General features: G+C 40.2%; 1 protein-coding gene across 1 annotated transcript in view; it reads left to right on the top strand.

Moving 5' to 3' along the window:
- Positions 1–16428, top strand: part of PKHD1 (PKHD1, fibrocystin/polyductin) — a 469778-nt gene that overhangs the window by 149181 nt on the left and 304169 nt on the right. Inside the window, 1 exon segment of the mRNA XM_025382975.1 lies at positions 11307–11519. Within this exon segment, the coding sequence (XP_025238760.1) occupies positions 11307–11519 (213 nt within the window).

The following is a 16428-nucleotide window of genomic DNA, read 5'->3' as shown; positions in this document are numbered from 1 at the left end:
AAAAAAAAAAAAAAAAAAAAAAAAAAAAGTAATGGTTTTCTGGAGGTAGAAAGGAAATCAAAGTTTAGTTAGGTAGTAATTGATAATGGTAGCTATAATAACAAAGGCATTTACTTATATCTTAGTGTTTGAGTTCCTTTTAATATTTCTGTATAGTTTGTCTTCCACAGATTTGTTTACACTTTATAATTAGTACAGAATTAATACAGTTATAAGGTTACTTTAATGAGTTTCATATTTTGTAGAAAAAGTGAAGAGCTGAGTCATAGTCTTTATATTATCTTATGGTCCTCTTGAAAGTGGGACAATTCACTAAAACCAGCACATTTCCATTTACCTGAAGGAGCAATTCAACTTCACTGTGATCTTCAGGAACTGGAGACTCTATTTCACATTTTTATTTCAGTACTTAGCAGAGGGGCTGGAAACTAGTGGTAAATGTTGGTTGAGTGACTAAGGGAATTATTCTTTAATTCCAGGCTTGTATTTTCTCAGCCTATTTTAGATGATAGCAGACATCACCAGCCTATGGACACCTAGAACAACCACTTAATTTACCGAGAGTAATGATTCTCAAAGTGTGGCCCCCAATCGGCAGCATTGGCATCACCTGGTAACTTATACCAACTACAAATTTGGACTCTCTACAGTAAACCTATTCTGGGAATGAAGCCCACTAGTCTTTGTTTTAAGACATGCTAGTGATTCTGACGCATGTTCACGTTTGAGAACTACCAGCCTAAAACAATACAAGGAACCCTATAGAATTGTCAGGACTAGAAGCCAATTAGCCTGGACCAACTACTCATTTCCCACAGGCTATGAGACCTTTAGTAAAGAACAGTGGAAACTTGGCTGGCCACATTGAATGGGCTTATCTTGAGCATAGCATTTTTAGTTGGATGCACGGGTCTCTACCCTGCCAGGGAAATCCGAGTTGGTGAAAATGGTTTCTCCCAACTGCTATTGTTCGTGGCTCTGAGTCAGTGATTTCATTTCATATATATATATATATTTATTTCTCTATATTGCCCATTTGACTGCAGTACCAGGCTAATTAAGGAATTAGTATGTGGCATCCATTCTGGGGAGGTGTCTGATTCTTTTCCTGTATCCTGTGAACATTTTTGCAAACATTTTCTAGTTCATATTTTCTTTTTTTAATCAGGCAGAGACATTACAATTAAAATACCGTTAAAGTGATTCTGGCAAGTATTGCAACAAGCATGTTTTTTAATTAAAGGAAGAACAGGGGGATGCATAAGCAGTATCAGCTAAAGGGGAAAATTTCTTCTGATATCTATTTTAATTGAAATTTTCAAAAATGGGAAAAACAGCAGCAGCAGCAGCAGCCTCTGCTTCTCTGTGTGTGTGGCTCCATCCCAGGTTGCTAGGTTTAGGTATTCTGTGCTTGATTAATTAGTAGCCAGCCGGAGAGTCCATTCCCTTTGCCCCCAATCCTTAAAGCCTGATTTATGCCTCACATCCCCCATGAATATGTGAGGGCTCAGGCATCTATTTCCTGAGCTGCTTGTGGATAGGATTATGGAGCGTGGACTAAGCTCTTGGGGGCTCTCGTTTGCCAGCCAAATTGATTTTCCGCCTCTCTGGCCGGGGACAAGCCCACCTCGAAGGCTTCCCAGGCTCTGCTCCAGTGGATCAGGCACAAGTCTAATCCGGATCTTGCCAACAAAGGAAGCTGTGTGCATCCCTGTCACAATGCAGGTTTCTTTGAGCTGTGGATGCCTTCTCTAAATGCTCCTCTTTCCTCCTCTTTCTCACCTTCTCCCAGCTCCTGCTTCCAGAGCAGCACACTGCAGTAAGGTACAGGGATATACCCCAACTCAGCCCAGATCACTCAGTCAGCTCTCCTTACCCAGGCAGAGCAGGATTTGTCCATCTTGAATTGATGATTGTCTATAATTCTCCAGGGAAAGGGAATTCCACAGGCTTCCTCAACTATCCATTTGACTATTTAATAATTGAAAGGTAAGAAGATATAGGCTGCTAATTTTTTTTTAAGAAAAAAATGGTGAATTGGGGGTTAATCAATGCAGGCAAGTAAATTAGATAGTTTACATCTAAAAATTTAGATAGTTCAAGCTTTAAGTAAATGAATTATCTAACTTGGTGATACAGATAGTTTACATCTAAAAATTTAGATAGTTCAAGCTTTAAGTAAATGAATTATCTAACTTGGTGATACAGATTAATCTAATGAATTGGGGTTCTCAGATCCTTCCCTGGTCTTGCCTCCATTTACCTCTCATTTTTCCTCTGTTTAAAAATAGAATCACTCTCCCTGGGTTTATTTTATCACCTGACATTCACATCCGAACCTAGTACATGCTGGCTGTGCACCCTTTCTCTCCTGATCTTCCTAAAAATAGCATTAAGGTTTTGACACACTCATCTGCCTCATTAACAGTTCTTAAGGCTCTTCCCTGAGTCTGTGTCTCTACAACCTTCTGATCCTTCTAATTCACCTAATTCTTTGATCCACTCTCACAAATCTTGCTACTTTTCTTATCCTAGCCTTTAAATGTTGATGGTTGACAGTTTTTTCCCTACCTTTACCCACCTTATCTTTCTTCTGTTCTTACGCTACATGTCCTCCCTGGGAGACCTCATTTACTTTGATAATTTCAACTCCTCGTTATTCAACAAGTATTGAGTGATCACTTACCGCATTTCCCATGTGCCAGCACTGTTCCAGGCACAGGGACTATGGCTGTGAACAAAACAGGCCACAATCTTGCTCTCACGGTGTTTACTTCTAGAAGGAAAATGGTCAATAAACAAAATAAGCAAATTATAGTTTTTGTTAAATTTGCGTAGTACTATGGAGAAAAATGCAGCAGGAGAGGTGGATAGGGAATACACATTGGAGGTGTTGGTTGGGGATATTGGCACACAGCAAGAGCAAAGGTTGTGAGGCAAGGGAGCAAAAAGGAATATTGGAACAAAGGGGAGAACAGAGGCAGATCGGGCCAGAGAGAACCAGTCCTATAGGGTTTGATAGGCTTTGACTCCAAGTATGATAGGAGTCATTGAAGATTTTTGGCAGAGAGGAAACATGATATGGTTTACATGAAAAGAAGCAATGGCAGCACTGGGTGCTGTTTTGAGAATTGATCCTGAGGTAGAGGATAAGGGCAGAAACAGGGAGCTAAGTTAAGATGCTGTTACAATAATCCATGGGTGAGATGAGAGTGACTTCGACCCCAGAAGTAGATGTGGAGGTGGTAAGTGGTTGGGTTATAGGGGACGTTTTGAAGGTGGAATGCATAAAATTTCCTGAAGTATTGATTATGGAGTGAGAGACAGTGAAAGTTAACTCTATGGTTTTCAGACTTAGCAGTTGCAAGGATGAAGTTACCATTCATGGAATGGGAAGGACTGAGGGAAGATCTGTGGGGCAAGACAAGGAAAGGAGTTCATGGATACTCATAGTTGAGAAACTATGAGACATCCAAGTAGAGATGTTGAGTAGGCAGTTGGGTATGTGAATCTTGAGCTGAGGGCACAGGCTTAGAGATATAAATTTGGGAGTCATTGACAATGAGCATGCGATGGTGTTTAAAACCTTAAGACAAGATGGGGCAACTGGCATGGTCTACAGAGACTGAGAAGAAAAGAGTTTAGAGGGCTGAGACTTGGGGCCCACCAAGTGGCAGTGGTTGGGATGATCAGGAGGAATCAGGCAGGAGAGGCTGAGAAGGGGATGCCTAAGAAGTAGAGGAAAACCAGGTGGGTTTATACCTAACCTACTTAATTAGAAAAGTCCCATGTGCTCACTGTCATTGAGTCAATAGGGAGCTTTCTTAGGATTTGCTAAAAATGAAGACATGAAAATAGATATCAGGTGAAGGAAAGACAAAAGTTCTAAATACAAGAATTTATTCTTCTTTTATGAGTTACTAGCACTTTTGCATTTTATGAGGTTTTCTTTAGAGATTCAATACAATGTATAGAATATAGCACATGATGAAAATCTGATAGAAGGATAGAAACATTGGATTTTTAAAATAGAGACGAGAAAATGAAAGAAAGAAAAACAAAGAGGCTGGGCAAATGAGGAGAGGGAGTTTTAGGAAAGGGGTGACCAAGTGTGTCAAAAGCAGCTGGTCACTCAGGAGGACTGAGCACTGAGCCTTAGATTCACCAATGTGGTTGCCATCCGTGGCCTTAACAGGAGCAGTTTTGCAGGTTCATCAGGTAAAGGCCTGACCAGAGAGGGTTCAAAAGACAGTCATGAAAAAGAGTTGAAGATAGTAGGTATAGCCACTCTTTTGGAGACTAGTATTGTATGGTAAAATATTTATACTTTAATTTTTTTCTGTAAGGGGGAAAATAGAATTGTGTATTTGTTTTCTTAAAAAAGAAACCAAATTATTTTGTGGTTATTATAGAGGATGACTAATTGTTGGGTTAGCCAAAAGCAGATTTTGATGTACTTTGCAAACATTAGCTAGCTGCTAAAAGTCTCTTTTACTTCCCTTTAAAAGAAACAAAAGAGATGTTTAATGGAAAGAGGTGATTACATATAAAAAGTTGTGTTCATTTATTTATTTTAGAGGGAAGTAGCAATAATGATGGTTGATTGATTTTTATAAAATTACCCAAGGTTACTTGTGGGACATAGTCAGCTTTCATGAAAGTCATAACAAGCAATTTAAGGGTTACAGCCAAAGGCTGATTTCAGCCCTGCTCTTTATTTCAGCATTTAGAAATGGGGTCAAGCTCTATAAAGTATAGAATAAAGTCCTCCCACAGCCCTCCCATACTCAAGTGACTATCCTTTAAAGCAGCCCACTGTATATTTATTTTAAACTAATAAAGTGTGAGGATGAAAGTCTTGGTGCCTTGGCACAGAGATAGATTAAGTATAAACTTTATCTTCTTTCACACAAAGAAAGTTTCATTTGTTTATCTAATTATTTCAGGCAAAACCACCTGAATTCCTCATCAAACTTTCTTCTAAATGTACCTAGATTTTCTTATATTTGCCACTAAGAAAGTGGGGTGGGGATGCTTTTTAGCAGAAGTTAACGATGTTCATATTAATTAATTAGTCCTGTTTATAACACTCCTGACAACACAAATAATTCATTTTCTTTGGGATGAGTTTTTCTCCCTTCATTAGCATCATTATTAGTTCCTGTCAGTAAATGATGTTTCAAAATTTCTACCAGTTTGTTACAGTGTATTTAATATTTTGCTTCATGGTAAAAGGGACAAAGACCAGGTTTATATATTTACCCACTAATCCTTGTAATCTGTTTCAAATCCTTTTTGGAATAAGATGAGGTATATCTTCATTAACAAAATTAAAATAAATCATGTATAAACAAGCCATAAGCAAACTTTCTTAGGTTCACACATGTTTTTCCTTAAATGTAACTATGAGAACAACCCTAATTAATTGAGAGCTACTGGGGAAGGTTTGTGGAAATGGATAGGATCTGAGCCTTTTGGTTGGGTGGTCCTGGGTTCTAATGCTTGGTTCTGTCTATTCTGGGCTGGAAAGGTATGAATACCTCTTAGCCACATTCTGCTCTGTGAAATAAAGAATGTGATCTTGATCTCACAGACTGGTTTTGAAGGTCATTTCAGACAATATATTTACAGATTTTGGCACATGGTAGGTGCTGAATAAATTTTAGCTTCCTTGTTTTCCCTGTAGTCTTATTCTAATTCCTGACTGTGCATCTCATATTTTGCTCAAGAGAAAATTTAGTGATTACTGCAGCACAAACAGGGTCAGGAAAACATGAGCCTTGTGCCTCCATTAGTGTCCCATGCACATCTGACTGCATTCATAAAGATGTAGACGTCAAGTGTTCTAGAGTTGAAAGGAACCTATGATTCTGCCTTCCACTTTGTGGATGAAACCACAGACGATTGATAGGCACTGAGTAGGAGAGATTTGGGACCTGAGTAATCTGAGGCCCAGCAATTGTATGGGACTTACTGAGGCTCATTCAGAGGTCAATAGCAGACTCAGAACAGGAACCTTGATTTTGTTCCCTGCCTTCACCACTTGCTCATCAAGGTCAGTTTAGATTTCCTGACTATTTACAATGTGGGAGTCCTGTCATGCAAATCCATGTTCTACCAGTTGAATGTAATTGTTTAGGACATTAATGACATGTGGCTGTGAGGGAAAAATTTTAGTTAACATAAAATTTGATCTGTAGCACAGGTCACATTTCTTCCCTCTTGTTCACGGTGGGATCCATGATTATTACTGCATTTCTATGTAATGACTGTTTTAATTTAATTTAATTTAATTTAGGAGATCTAAGTAATTAAACATGAGGCCAAAGTACATAAGAAAGTGGCAGTCTTTTATTGCAAATATGCATATACTCTTGGGCGAGGTTCTCTGGTCCTCAGGTGTGGGGGGCCAGGGAAGTCGCGCCGGCGCTCTCGGGTGATGTTCTCCGGTCCACAAATGCGGGGGCGGAAGAAGTCACGCTGGCTCCTGCCAGTGGCAGACTTTTATGCATTGGTACTGGAAGGGGGAGGGCAGTGGATGGGATAAGGGTGTGATAGGGGTGTCTCCATAGGCGTGGCTGGGTAAGTTTCGATCTCTTCGGATTGACATCATCTGGCGCATGCTTGGTTGATCTGCATCTTCCTGGGGCGGGCTGCATTTTCCCACGCATGGGAATGTTCATGAGGAAGAACCTGGAAGCAACATGGATTATGCCTTCTTGTTCACCTTCCTCCATCTTGTCCTTTCTCCTTCACCCAAACAATTACAATGAAAGGAAAAGAGTCAAAATTGTTGGGGAATCTTTTGGAAGTCTGGTAAGCAGTATGGTACTGCTCTGGCATGGAGCCTGTAGACTGACCTTGCTGCTTTACCTTAGAGTATGAAATATTATATATGACAAAATATTTCAAAAGGACCAGTAACAGAGAGATGTTGGATGCAGATGGTCTAGCAGTGCTCAAGAGGTAGGGTACTTATAGAAATTGAGCAGGTTGTAGATCTAATCACCTGGTGAGTTCTTCCTGCCAGTTGCACAGACAAAATCAATTTGGCAAGACCATGGCATTGCAGTAAAGAAAGCATTCAATTGATGCAAGGCTGTCCACACAGTTTGGGGGATGGAGTTATTACCCAAATCAGTCTCCCTGGAGGCTCAGCGGTTATGGGTTTTCAAGGATAGTTTGTTGGGCAGGGGACTAGGGTATGGGGACTATTGATTTGTTGGGGATGACATCATAGGGGTATGGAAAACAGTCCTTGTGTACTGAGTCTGTCTTTAGGTAGGGGCCACAGGACTGGTTGAGGCTTGGGTCATGAATCTGAGTGAAGTCAGCTGGTGGTCAGAAATACAAAAGTCTAAAAAAAAATCTCAAAAGACCAATCTTAGTTTCTACAATAGCGATGTTATCTGTTGCAATAATTGGAAAAGTTGCAAATCTTGTGACCTCTCGAACAATGGCTGGTAATCATTTAAATATGCTAAACATCTTAGCAGAATTTTGGCCCCTCTTATAATCCTAGCCTTGTGGACTTTCATTAGTTTTACAAAGGTAGTTTAATTTTGGGAAGGTTTATTATCATCCTTGTTTAAGGTTAGACTATAAACTAAATTCCTCCCATAGTTAGTTTGGCCTACACCTAGGAATGAGCGAAGCCAGCCAGCCTGTGAGGCTAGGAGCAAGATGGAGTAAGCCAGGTTAGATTTTTCTCATTGTCAGAATCTTTACAAGGATGGTTTCATATCTATAATGGAGGAAGTGAAGATGGTGAGTGTGATGATAGCCACAGAGACCATTGCATTGAATAGATGTCAGACTTCAGACCAGGGATCTATAAGAATTATTTCAATAAATCTCACCTTAATCTTCTGAGGGTGAAATTCTTACCATGCCCATTTTCCAGATGGAGAAACTGGATACCTAGGCGGGGTGTGTTGTTCTAAATTGTGGCTGAAAGAAAAGGCCCTTGAAGGGTTCTGGTCCAAGTATACATCCTGTGACTGGTATTGATGGCATAGAATTGAAGAAAAGAAGGCTTGAGGAAGAGAGCTGAGGAAAGCTGAAGAGAAGTTAGGGAAGAAGTAGCCTCCATATTTGACTGTTAGTCAAACATTTATTGATCACTATCTCTGCGCTAAGATGGAGGTAAACAATTGTCAATGAAAAGAGTCAAACTCTGTAAAATATTTGAAGAGATTAATTCTGAGCCAAATTTGAATGACCATGGCCTGGGGCACAGTCTCAAGAGGTCCTAAGTACATGTGCCCAAGGTGGTCAGGCTACAACTTGGTTTTATATGTTTTAGGGATACATAAGACATCAATCAATACATATAAGATGTACATTGGTTTGGTCTGGAAAGATTAGACAAGTAGGTACAGGGGCTTCCAGGTCATAGATAGATTCAAAGATTTTCTGATTGGCAATTGGTTGAAAGGGTTAACTTATTAACTTATCTAAAGACCTAGAATCCACAGAAGGGAGTGTCTGGGTTAAGATAAGTGGTTGTGGAGGCCAAGGTTCTTATTATGCAGATGAAGCCTCCAGGTAGCAGGCTTCAGAGAGAAAAGATGTTTCTTAGCAGACCTAAAAAGGTTACAGACTCTTAGCACTCTCCTAGATCAGGGTAAAGATCCAGAAAAGGAAGGGAATTTTCTACAGAATGTAGATTTTCCCCACAAGAGACAGCTTTGCAGGGCCATTTAATATATTTTGGGGTAAAATACTTCAATTTCTTTCAGGGCTGGCTATCTGTCATGTGTTGCTGCACTAGAGTCAGGTTGGAATTTGGTGTCTTATTGTTAGAGTCTGTTTTGTCAGTCTTAATGTCTCTGTTTTAATGTTAATGCTGGTTACTTATGTCTGTATTCCAAAAGGTGGAGGGTATAATGACGCATCTCTGACACTCCCCATCATGGCCTGAACTAGTTTTACAGTTTAACTTTGGAATGCCCTTGCCTAAGAGGAGGGGTCAATTCAGTTGGTTTAGGGGGCTTAAAATTTTATTTTTGGTTTACATGGTAATGACTAAAGTCATTTTTGCCTTTTTCTTTTCTCCCTCTCATTTCTCCAGTGGATGTTTAACTACTTCCAGCTGTGATTTCTAGAAAGCAACAAAAACTCAACTCAATAACTTGGTACTCTGGATTTATGACTACATTAGCAGATGAAGAGTCTTTGCCCTCTACTGCCTCTCACCATAACTCTTCTTCTTATAGTAGAATCTGCCTTTTGAGACATTTCTGATACTTTGCTCTCTCTACATCCTTTGCCCCCCTTTGCTCATTGAGACACTATGTGGGCTTATAGATTAAGCATAAGAACAACATCCTTTCTGAGAAAATAGGAGTGTGTGTGTGTGTGTGTGTGTTTGTACATAACGAAATAGAGGCATTTAAATCAGAATCTCCAAAAAGATATGTCCATTCATTCATTCACTCAACAATTAATTGTGTATTGAGTGCCAACTACCTACCAGCAACTTTTCTAGACACCAAGAATTTAGAAGTGAACAAAACAGATAATTTCCCTCAGGAAGCATGCACTCTGGTGGGGAGAGGGCAGAAAATAAAACTGTAAATATATAATATGCCTGATATCAAGTATTACGAAGAAAAAGACATTTAGGCAAGGAGCTAGGGTGTGCTATTTTATATAGACTAGAGAGGGAAGGCCTCAGTGGGAAGTTAACATTTGAATAGTAACAAGGGAGAGTGAGCCATGGAAATAACAGAACATTCTGATAATTCCGATAACATTCCAGGTATTTCTGATATTTCTGATAATTCTTATTCATGATATTCACGGGAATGTCAGAAGAATGTTCCAGAGGGAAGAGCTTATGCGCAGGCCCTGAGGCCTGTTTGAGACCTAACAGGCAGGCCAATATGTTTGGAGCATATGTGTGAACAGGTAAGCGTTAGAAAATGATATTAGAGAGGTATTGGAGGTTAGGTAACAAATCATGAGGGACCTTTTGTAGCCCATGTAAGGACTCTGACTTCTATTCTGAGTGAGATGGGAAATTATTGTTGGATTTAGAAAAGAGGACCTCTGGTGTGTCTGATATAAAGACACAACTCTGACTACTTTGTTACAGGATGGAAGAGTCTAGTCTGGTGTTTTTGTAAACCACTTGCAGGAGGAAGGTGGACTAAATAGCTTATTGAGGTTAAAGTGTTTATTTATATGGGATGCTTTAATTATTTTGACATTATTGAGAAAATTCTATGTAAAATGTAAATATTCTAAACCTTTTTGAAGAAAGATATTATAAAAATGAAAACATCTTTTTAATTTTTAAATTATTTAATCTCATAATACAAAATAATTCTATTATAAACTAATATTCTTATGTTACTGAAAATTTGGACATCAGAGCAAAACAGTATATGTATTAGTTAAGGTTATCTGGTTGCCAATAAGAGAACTCAGCTGTTCTTTTAAAAGTGGAATTTATTGGGAAGATATTGGGTAACCTACTAATCAGTGGAAAACAGTCTGAAAAATCAGGGACAGAAATACATAGGAATCAAAACATTTGATGCAAGCGGTGGGTGGTGGGGCAGGTAGGGAGGTGGGCAGGTGGGTGTCTCAGAAGCAGGTGTTCTTCCCAGGCTCCTTAGAATGCCACCCCAGGAACTGAGATCTCAACATTTCCTCTCTCTCTTCCCTTTTGCTCCATATTTCTCTTAAAGCCCGAGTATGTGACTCTGGCCATAGTAGGATAAGATGTCTTGCTTGACAGTTCCACTCAGCTCTAGTCAATGGGGCAGAGCAATACCTCAAGGAAATTAGGGTATGTTAACAAAATAAAGTATAATGGATGCTGGTCAACTAAAATGCTACAAATGCCACAATGTTAGCCCTAGTTACATTTCCTTTTACTATAATTCTTACAATTTTGGCACATCTTCTTCTAGCCCTATTTCTTGTTTATGTGTTTATGTCCCAGGTTTTTTTTTTTTGTACTTAATTTTATCTATCGTTAAATGGTAAAGTTAGTGATCTTCTCCTACATTATTTGACCATTCCTAAATTGCTGGACATTTAGATTATAGTCATGAAAATGTAATAAATGAAGCAGCAGAGAATAGTAATAGCTAACCTAAACTGGCTAAATCATAGTGCTTCCACTCCTGGATGTCTGGTCTACCCTATTGTGCTTCTACAAGAGAGAGCATGATAAAATAAGTTTACATTCCAGCAGAATTATTTAAATGAAGGGGATTTCATCAGGCATTGAAACTGACAAAACGGTAAGCCTTATCCTCCCAGGGACTGACAATTTTCCCTTTGTCTATTAGGGGGCAAGCTGATTTTCATGGCCCCAGGACCCATCGAGCTCAGGGCGCACGCCATCCTTGTTTCTGATGGTGGAGAGCTCCGGATTGGATCTGAAGACAAGCCCTTCCAAGGCAGAGCTCAGATCACACTCTATGGGAGTTCCCACTCAACTCCCTTCTTTCCCTATGGAGTCAAGTTCCTGGCTGTGAGGAATGGAACTCTTTCTCTGCACGGTGAGTGAGGCAGTTGATCAGAGGAAATGAAGGAGAGCTGTGTCTAGCAGTGGAAACTGATAAAACTGTTTAAAAGTCCTTGACTATAGTTGCTCAGCCAACCAGGTCAGTTAGAACAAGGCACTATTTGCTTAAAGAACAAGTAAAACTGTGATGATTCCTGTGGCAGAGTACACTACAGTTCCCAATTATTTGCTCCCCTTTCTGTAAGAGGATTGTGTATACTTCCACCCACTGTTAGGTGACTTTCAGTGCCTCCTTGTGGGTGGACTATACTTCCTGGACCCTTTGCAAGAGCAGACTTAGCCTTGTACTTGCTTTGGTCAGTGGAAGGTAAGCAGAAATGGGGGACCGCATGGCCAAGTGAAGGTTTTAAGACCTGTTATGCTTTAGCCATTGCATTTTCTTCCTGCCACTTGAGAATAGCCCGTCCCAGATAGGGGCAGTTCCTTCTGTTTAGAACCTGAATGAAGACGACATGAGGCAGTGCTGCAGATGACCTACTGCTTTCATGTATGTGAGTGAGAAGATGAGCCTTTGTCTTAAGTCACTGAGATTTGCATTTGTAAATGCAGCGTAGCCTAGTGAAAACTGACCGATACAATTACGTAGCATGTACAGATGTCTCTTAACATGCAGAAGCCTGGTATCCCAAATCAAATACAGACAACCTCATTTGGTTGTTGAACCTCTTCCTGTTTCCCCCAACCACCTAACCCATGAGCAGTGTTTAATTACACTTCTACTTAGAATCCTCTTACAGATAGGTGGGGCGTTTAAGGATTCCTAGGACAAAAGAGATTAGGCTACAGTGTGTTTCCGCTCCAACTTTATTTGCTTTCTGGTCATCTCATTCCATTTTGCAAAATGGACATTTTTTTTTTTCCCCTTGAGAGTCAGAAAATTACCAAGTGTGCCAGGATAATCCTTAGTATCAACTGTAAAATATCAGTATAAAATAATGAGTAAGCATATTTCAGTGGGTATTTATATGCTTTTGGTTGCATAGCATGAGCCAAAGGCAGATCAAAAATATGGGCTCCAGAAGGTGACTCAATCTCCAGAAAACATAATGTAATTTACGTTGATATTTCTATATTGGCAACACAAAATAATCCACTTGTCATGGGATAATTGCTCTAGATGAGGGCATGGAGCTGTGCTGAGGAATCTGCCATTTTTCTCTGTCCAGACTCTGTCTCATACCGACCACAGGCCCCAATCATTATTTATCAAAAAAGCATGCTTGTGCCTCTTTTGGCTTACTATGAGAGGAAGCAAGATCTTTTCCTCGAGCATTTATTAAGTGTTGACTGTGGGCTACCCAGTGTGCTAGACACTGGGGATCAAATTTTGTGAGGTTAAAAATACCCCATAACTCATTGGACAGAAATTCAAAATGCTTACTATATTGATTCTGTGATCAACTTCCAAGGAGACCTTTTTTCCTCCTATCTTCATCAGCAAACAACTACACTGATTTTGTAGCCCAGGATCTATTCCCACGTCAGCCATGGTTTTCAAATGTTTGCTCTAGCTCAATGGCCTCTTAAGCCACCAACGCAACGTGCTGCTTTTTACCAGTAAAAAAACACATCTGGGGAATAAATTAGTGTATATTTATGGTTCAGCCAGCCCATAGATCATCCAGAGGACCCCAGGCTTAGGAGGAATCCTCAGAGTTGAGAGCCACTGTCCCGTATGATGCAGATAGCACAACTCTTACTGAAAATAGGAATTCAAATGAGGAAAAATGAAAACTCTCCTAATTCTTTTATTCTGCTTCTTTCATTCCAAGCTCATCTAATTCTCATGCTCTAGTGTGAAGAATCAGTGAAAGAACTCATAAATATACCTTTTGTGCCTGTATTTTAAATGTACCCTGTGTATGTAAGCCTTTGTGATTAAGCAAATGTCAAGAAAATCCCTAGTCTCATTGCTTACAGTCAATATGGGGCAATTGAAGCAAAGTAGATGCCTCTAATATGTTTCAAAAATTCTGTAAGTTCAGAAAAAATGCTGCTACTCCAGCCATCTGATGTTACTGGATATTGAGAATGAGACCTCCTCTCCCTCTGCTTTCCTCATTTCCATCTCCTCCTTCCTCTTTCTCCTCCTTCCCTGTCCTTTCTTCTTCTCCCTCCTCTCTCTCTCCCCCCTCCTCCCTTTCTCTCCTCCCTCTTTCTTCTTTATTCTCTTTCTCCCTCCTCTCTCTCTCTCCCCCCTTTCCTCCCTCCCACTCCTTTATTCTCCTTCTCCCTGCTCTCTCTCCCTCCCCCTTTTCCCATATTCTCAGATTAGGCCATTTTCTAAACTGGTTAAACATTCCCCAAAGCGTTTAGGACAGATAATTGACTAGGATCACCTGAATCACAGAGTTTGCCCATTGAACACGGGCAAAGATCAAGCTGTTTCCTCTCTGATGTGATGCTGCAGCATAAGAAATATTATGTAGAAAAGAGCTCAGCCATTTGGGTGACAGGGATTCCTTTCCTGATGTATCTGTCAGAGAATTGCAGCCCCATGTGCAGCTCATCTATCCTCTCCTGTCACTTCTCCCTCACCACCTGAGGTCTCAGACAGATTTTTCCCCTCCAGCATGGTGGTATATCATGGCTAAAATCATTACATAATTTCACTGGCCTTTTGCCAGGGCCAGAGGAGGATCTAGTGACCCTGGGGCTTTAGGAAAAAGTTAGTTTTCTTTCACCGTCGAGTATGCAAAATAGTGAGCAACTTGATTCACTGCTTTGCACCCAGGAAGTCCCTAAAGACCCAGCATTCACTCGGCTTCCCAGGATAACATAATGAGGAGATTCACCGACTTTGGTGCACAGAAGACCCTTTTGGGGAGGTTTTTGTAAATCTAGATTTCTGGGCTTGGAAATGTACATGTGATGTGACTCAGGTGGCCCATTGACTACACTCGGAGAAACACTATTCTAGTGGTTAATCGAATTGGAATCAGAAATGGGCCCCGTTCTGCCACAGATCAGCTATGACCTTCAACAGATCTCTAAAAAATCCAAAAAACACAGTTCCCACTTCATAAACTTACTGCTCATGAAGTGCTCCAGAGTGTTGGGCACACAAAACACAGTGTTAGTTATTGTTATTCTGATAAAATCCTTTCCCCTTTCCAAAAGCACTGAGTACCCATCACTGATTATCTTGTATTTTATTTTAGGTATGAGAAAATATGGGGCATGGCGGTGGTGGGGGCTTCAGTTTCAAAATCTACCTAGAGATTCTTCTCCATATTAATTTTATTATCTATTTCTTTTCATCAAAGTAACAGAAGGGTTTTAACCTGGGATATCATGCGGTACCCACATTCCCAGGCATCTTCTGTTCTCTTCCCACCTCCCTGTCAACACCTTTAGATTTTAATCTCTCTTGGTGCAGCTGCTTCCCAGTCATGGATAACCACCATTCCCGGGCGTGGTTACAATAAAGGCTTTCTTAGAAACTATTTGCATGGGTCCCAGTATAGTCCAAAGCAGGGCACTGCCCAGCAAACGAGGCCCTTGGCAGACATTTGGTTCCTAATATTCAGCAGCAATGCTGAATGGATTCTAATTTAACGCCAGCTCAGGTCGTGTAGAATCACACAAATGGTCTGCATGTCAGTCCGATCACTTTCCCACCTTCTCCCTCCATCTCATTCTTTATTATTGCCCTTTGAAACCCTTCGGCTCCAGCTGATTTTTATCTTAGATTAAAATCGCTAAGCAAACAGGCGTTGGTGTTCAGCTGTCACAAGGCAAGATGGAGTTGAAAGCATATTTCATGTATTTCTTTGAATGTAGGAAAAGTCCCACACCCTTATACACTCACACCTGCACATACACACCCACACACAGCACCATCTTTTCTGTTTCTGTTTGTTCGGGAGTAGATGAGACAGGTTCTGAGTTGCTGGTGGAGTTCAGATTGTTTAGTGACTTCTGTCAGCTGCTCACTTTGATGCGCTAATATGACTAAAGGGTCTCAGGATTCCTCCTGAGTGGCGGTCTGGGGTTTGGGTAGCTATAGTCAATAAGGAAATTTCACTCTTGCCTTTTGCCTTCATCACTCTGTCTGCCAATCCAGGTTCTCCACTCCAAACTGAGTGCCAATCACTTGTCATTTTTCAAGTGGGTTGCTGTCAGCCTGGGCAGCTTAAATTTTTGACAGTGTAATTATGGCTCTTGCTTCCACAGTGGGAATCTGAGCAGGATGGTGGAGCTTTTATTGATTGTTCAGCAGGGAAATTTATCAATGTCTCTCACTTCATTTCCAGTTCCTCCCTGAGAAATTTGGCTGACAGTTCCTTAGGAGAAAAACAGTCTCATGGCCTTGGCTGGACTTCTGTCTTTGTCCTTTTCAAGAAATTACAATATATAGGCATTAAATATAAATGGAAATTCCTGAGAAAAAGCAGTATGTGGGGCATGATTGAAGAAAGCACGAGTGCAATTGCAAGGAACATGAGAATTTGGTAGGAATAAAGAAGAAAAGCAGTTGTCTAAATAAGCAAGCTTAGATATAGTTTCTTTTCCTTCTAAAAGTACCAAGTATCTGCATGTAAATTCCATGGTTTCTATGAGTACTGTGTGATGTACAGTATTTTCATAGTTGCTAGAGTATCAGGCTGTCTTTCAGCATGGTATAAAGTGCATGGAACAGGCACATGTGTGGGAGTGTGTTTCTGGTCAGTGGTTTTCACCTTGTGCTCCACAAAATCCAAATGTTTCCTGGAGGGGATTTAGGGGTTCCCTAAACAATGAATATTGGAGATCAAATAATAAAGGTTTAAAATGCTCAAGTATTGATTTATTGCTTTTATCTGTTATATATTTGTGTTCAGAGTAACAGTTGGTTAGAAGAAAGAGTTCCACTGTGAAAATTGTGATTAAAAAACTCTACT

The sequence above is a fragment of the Theropithecus gelada genome, chromosome 4 (genome assembly GCF_003255815.1).
Source record: "Theropithecus gelada isolate Dixy chromosome 4, Tgel_1.0, whole genome shotgun sequence".
NCBI classification, from domain to species: Eukaryota; Metazoa; Chordata; class Mammalia; order Primates; family Cercopithecidae; genus Theropithecus; species Theropithecus gelada.
The sequence above is the reverse complement of the archived record's forward strand: the minus strand, read 5'-3'. Positions and strand labels throughout refer to the sequence as shown.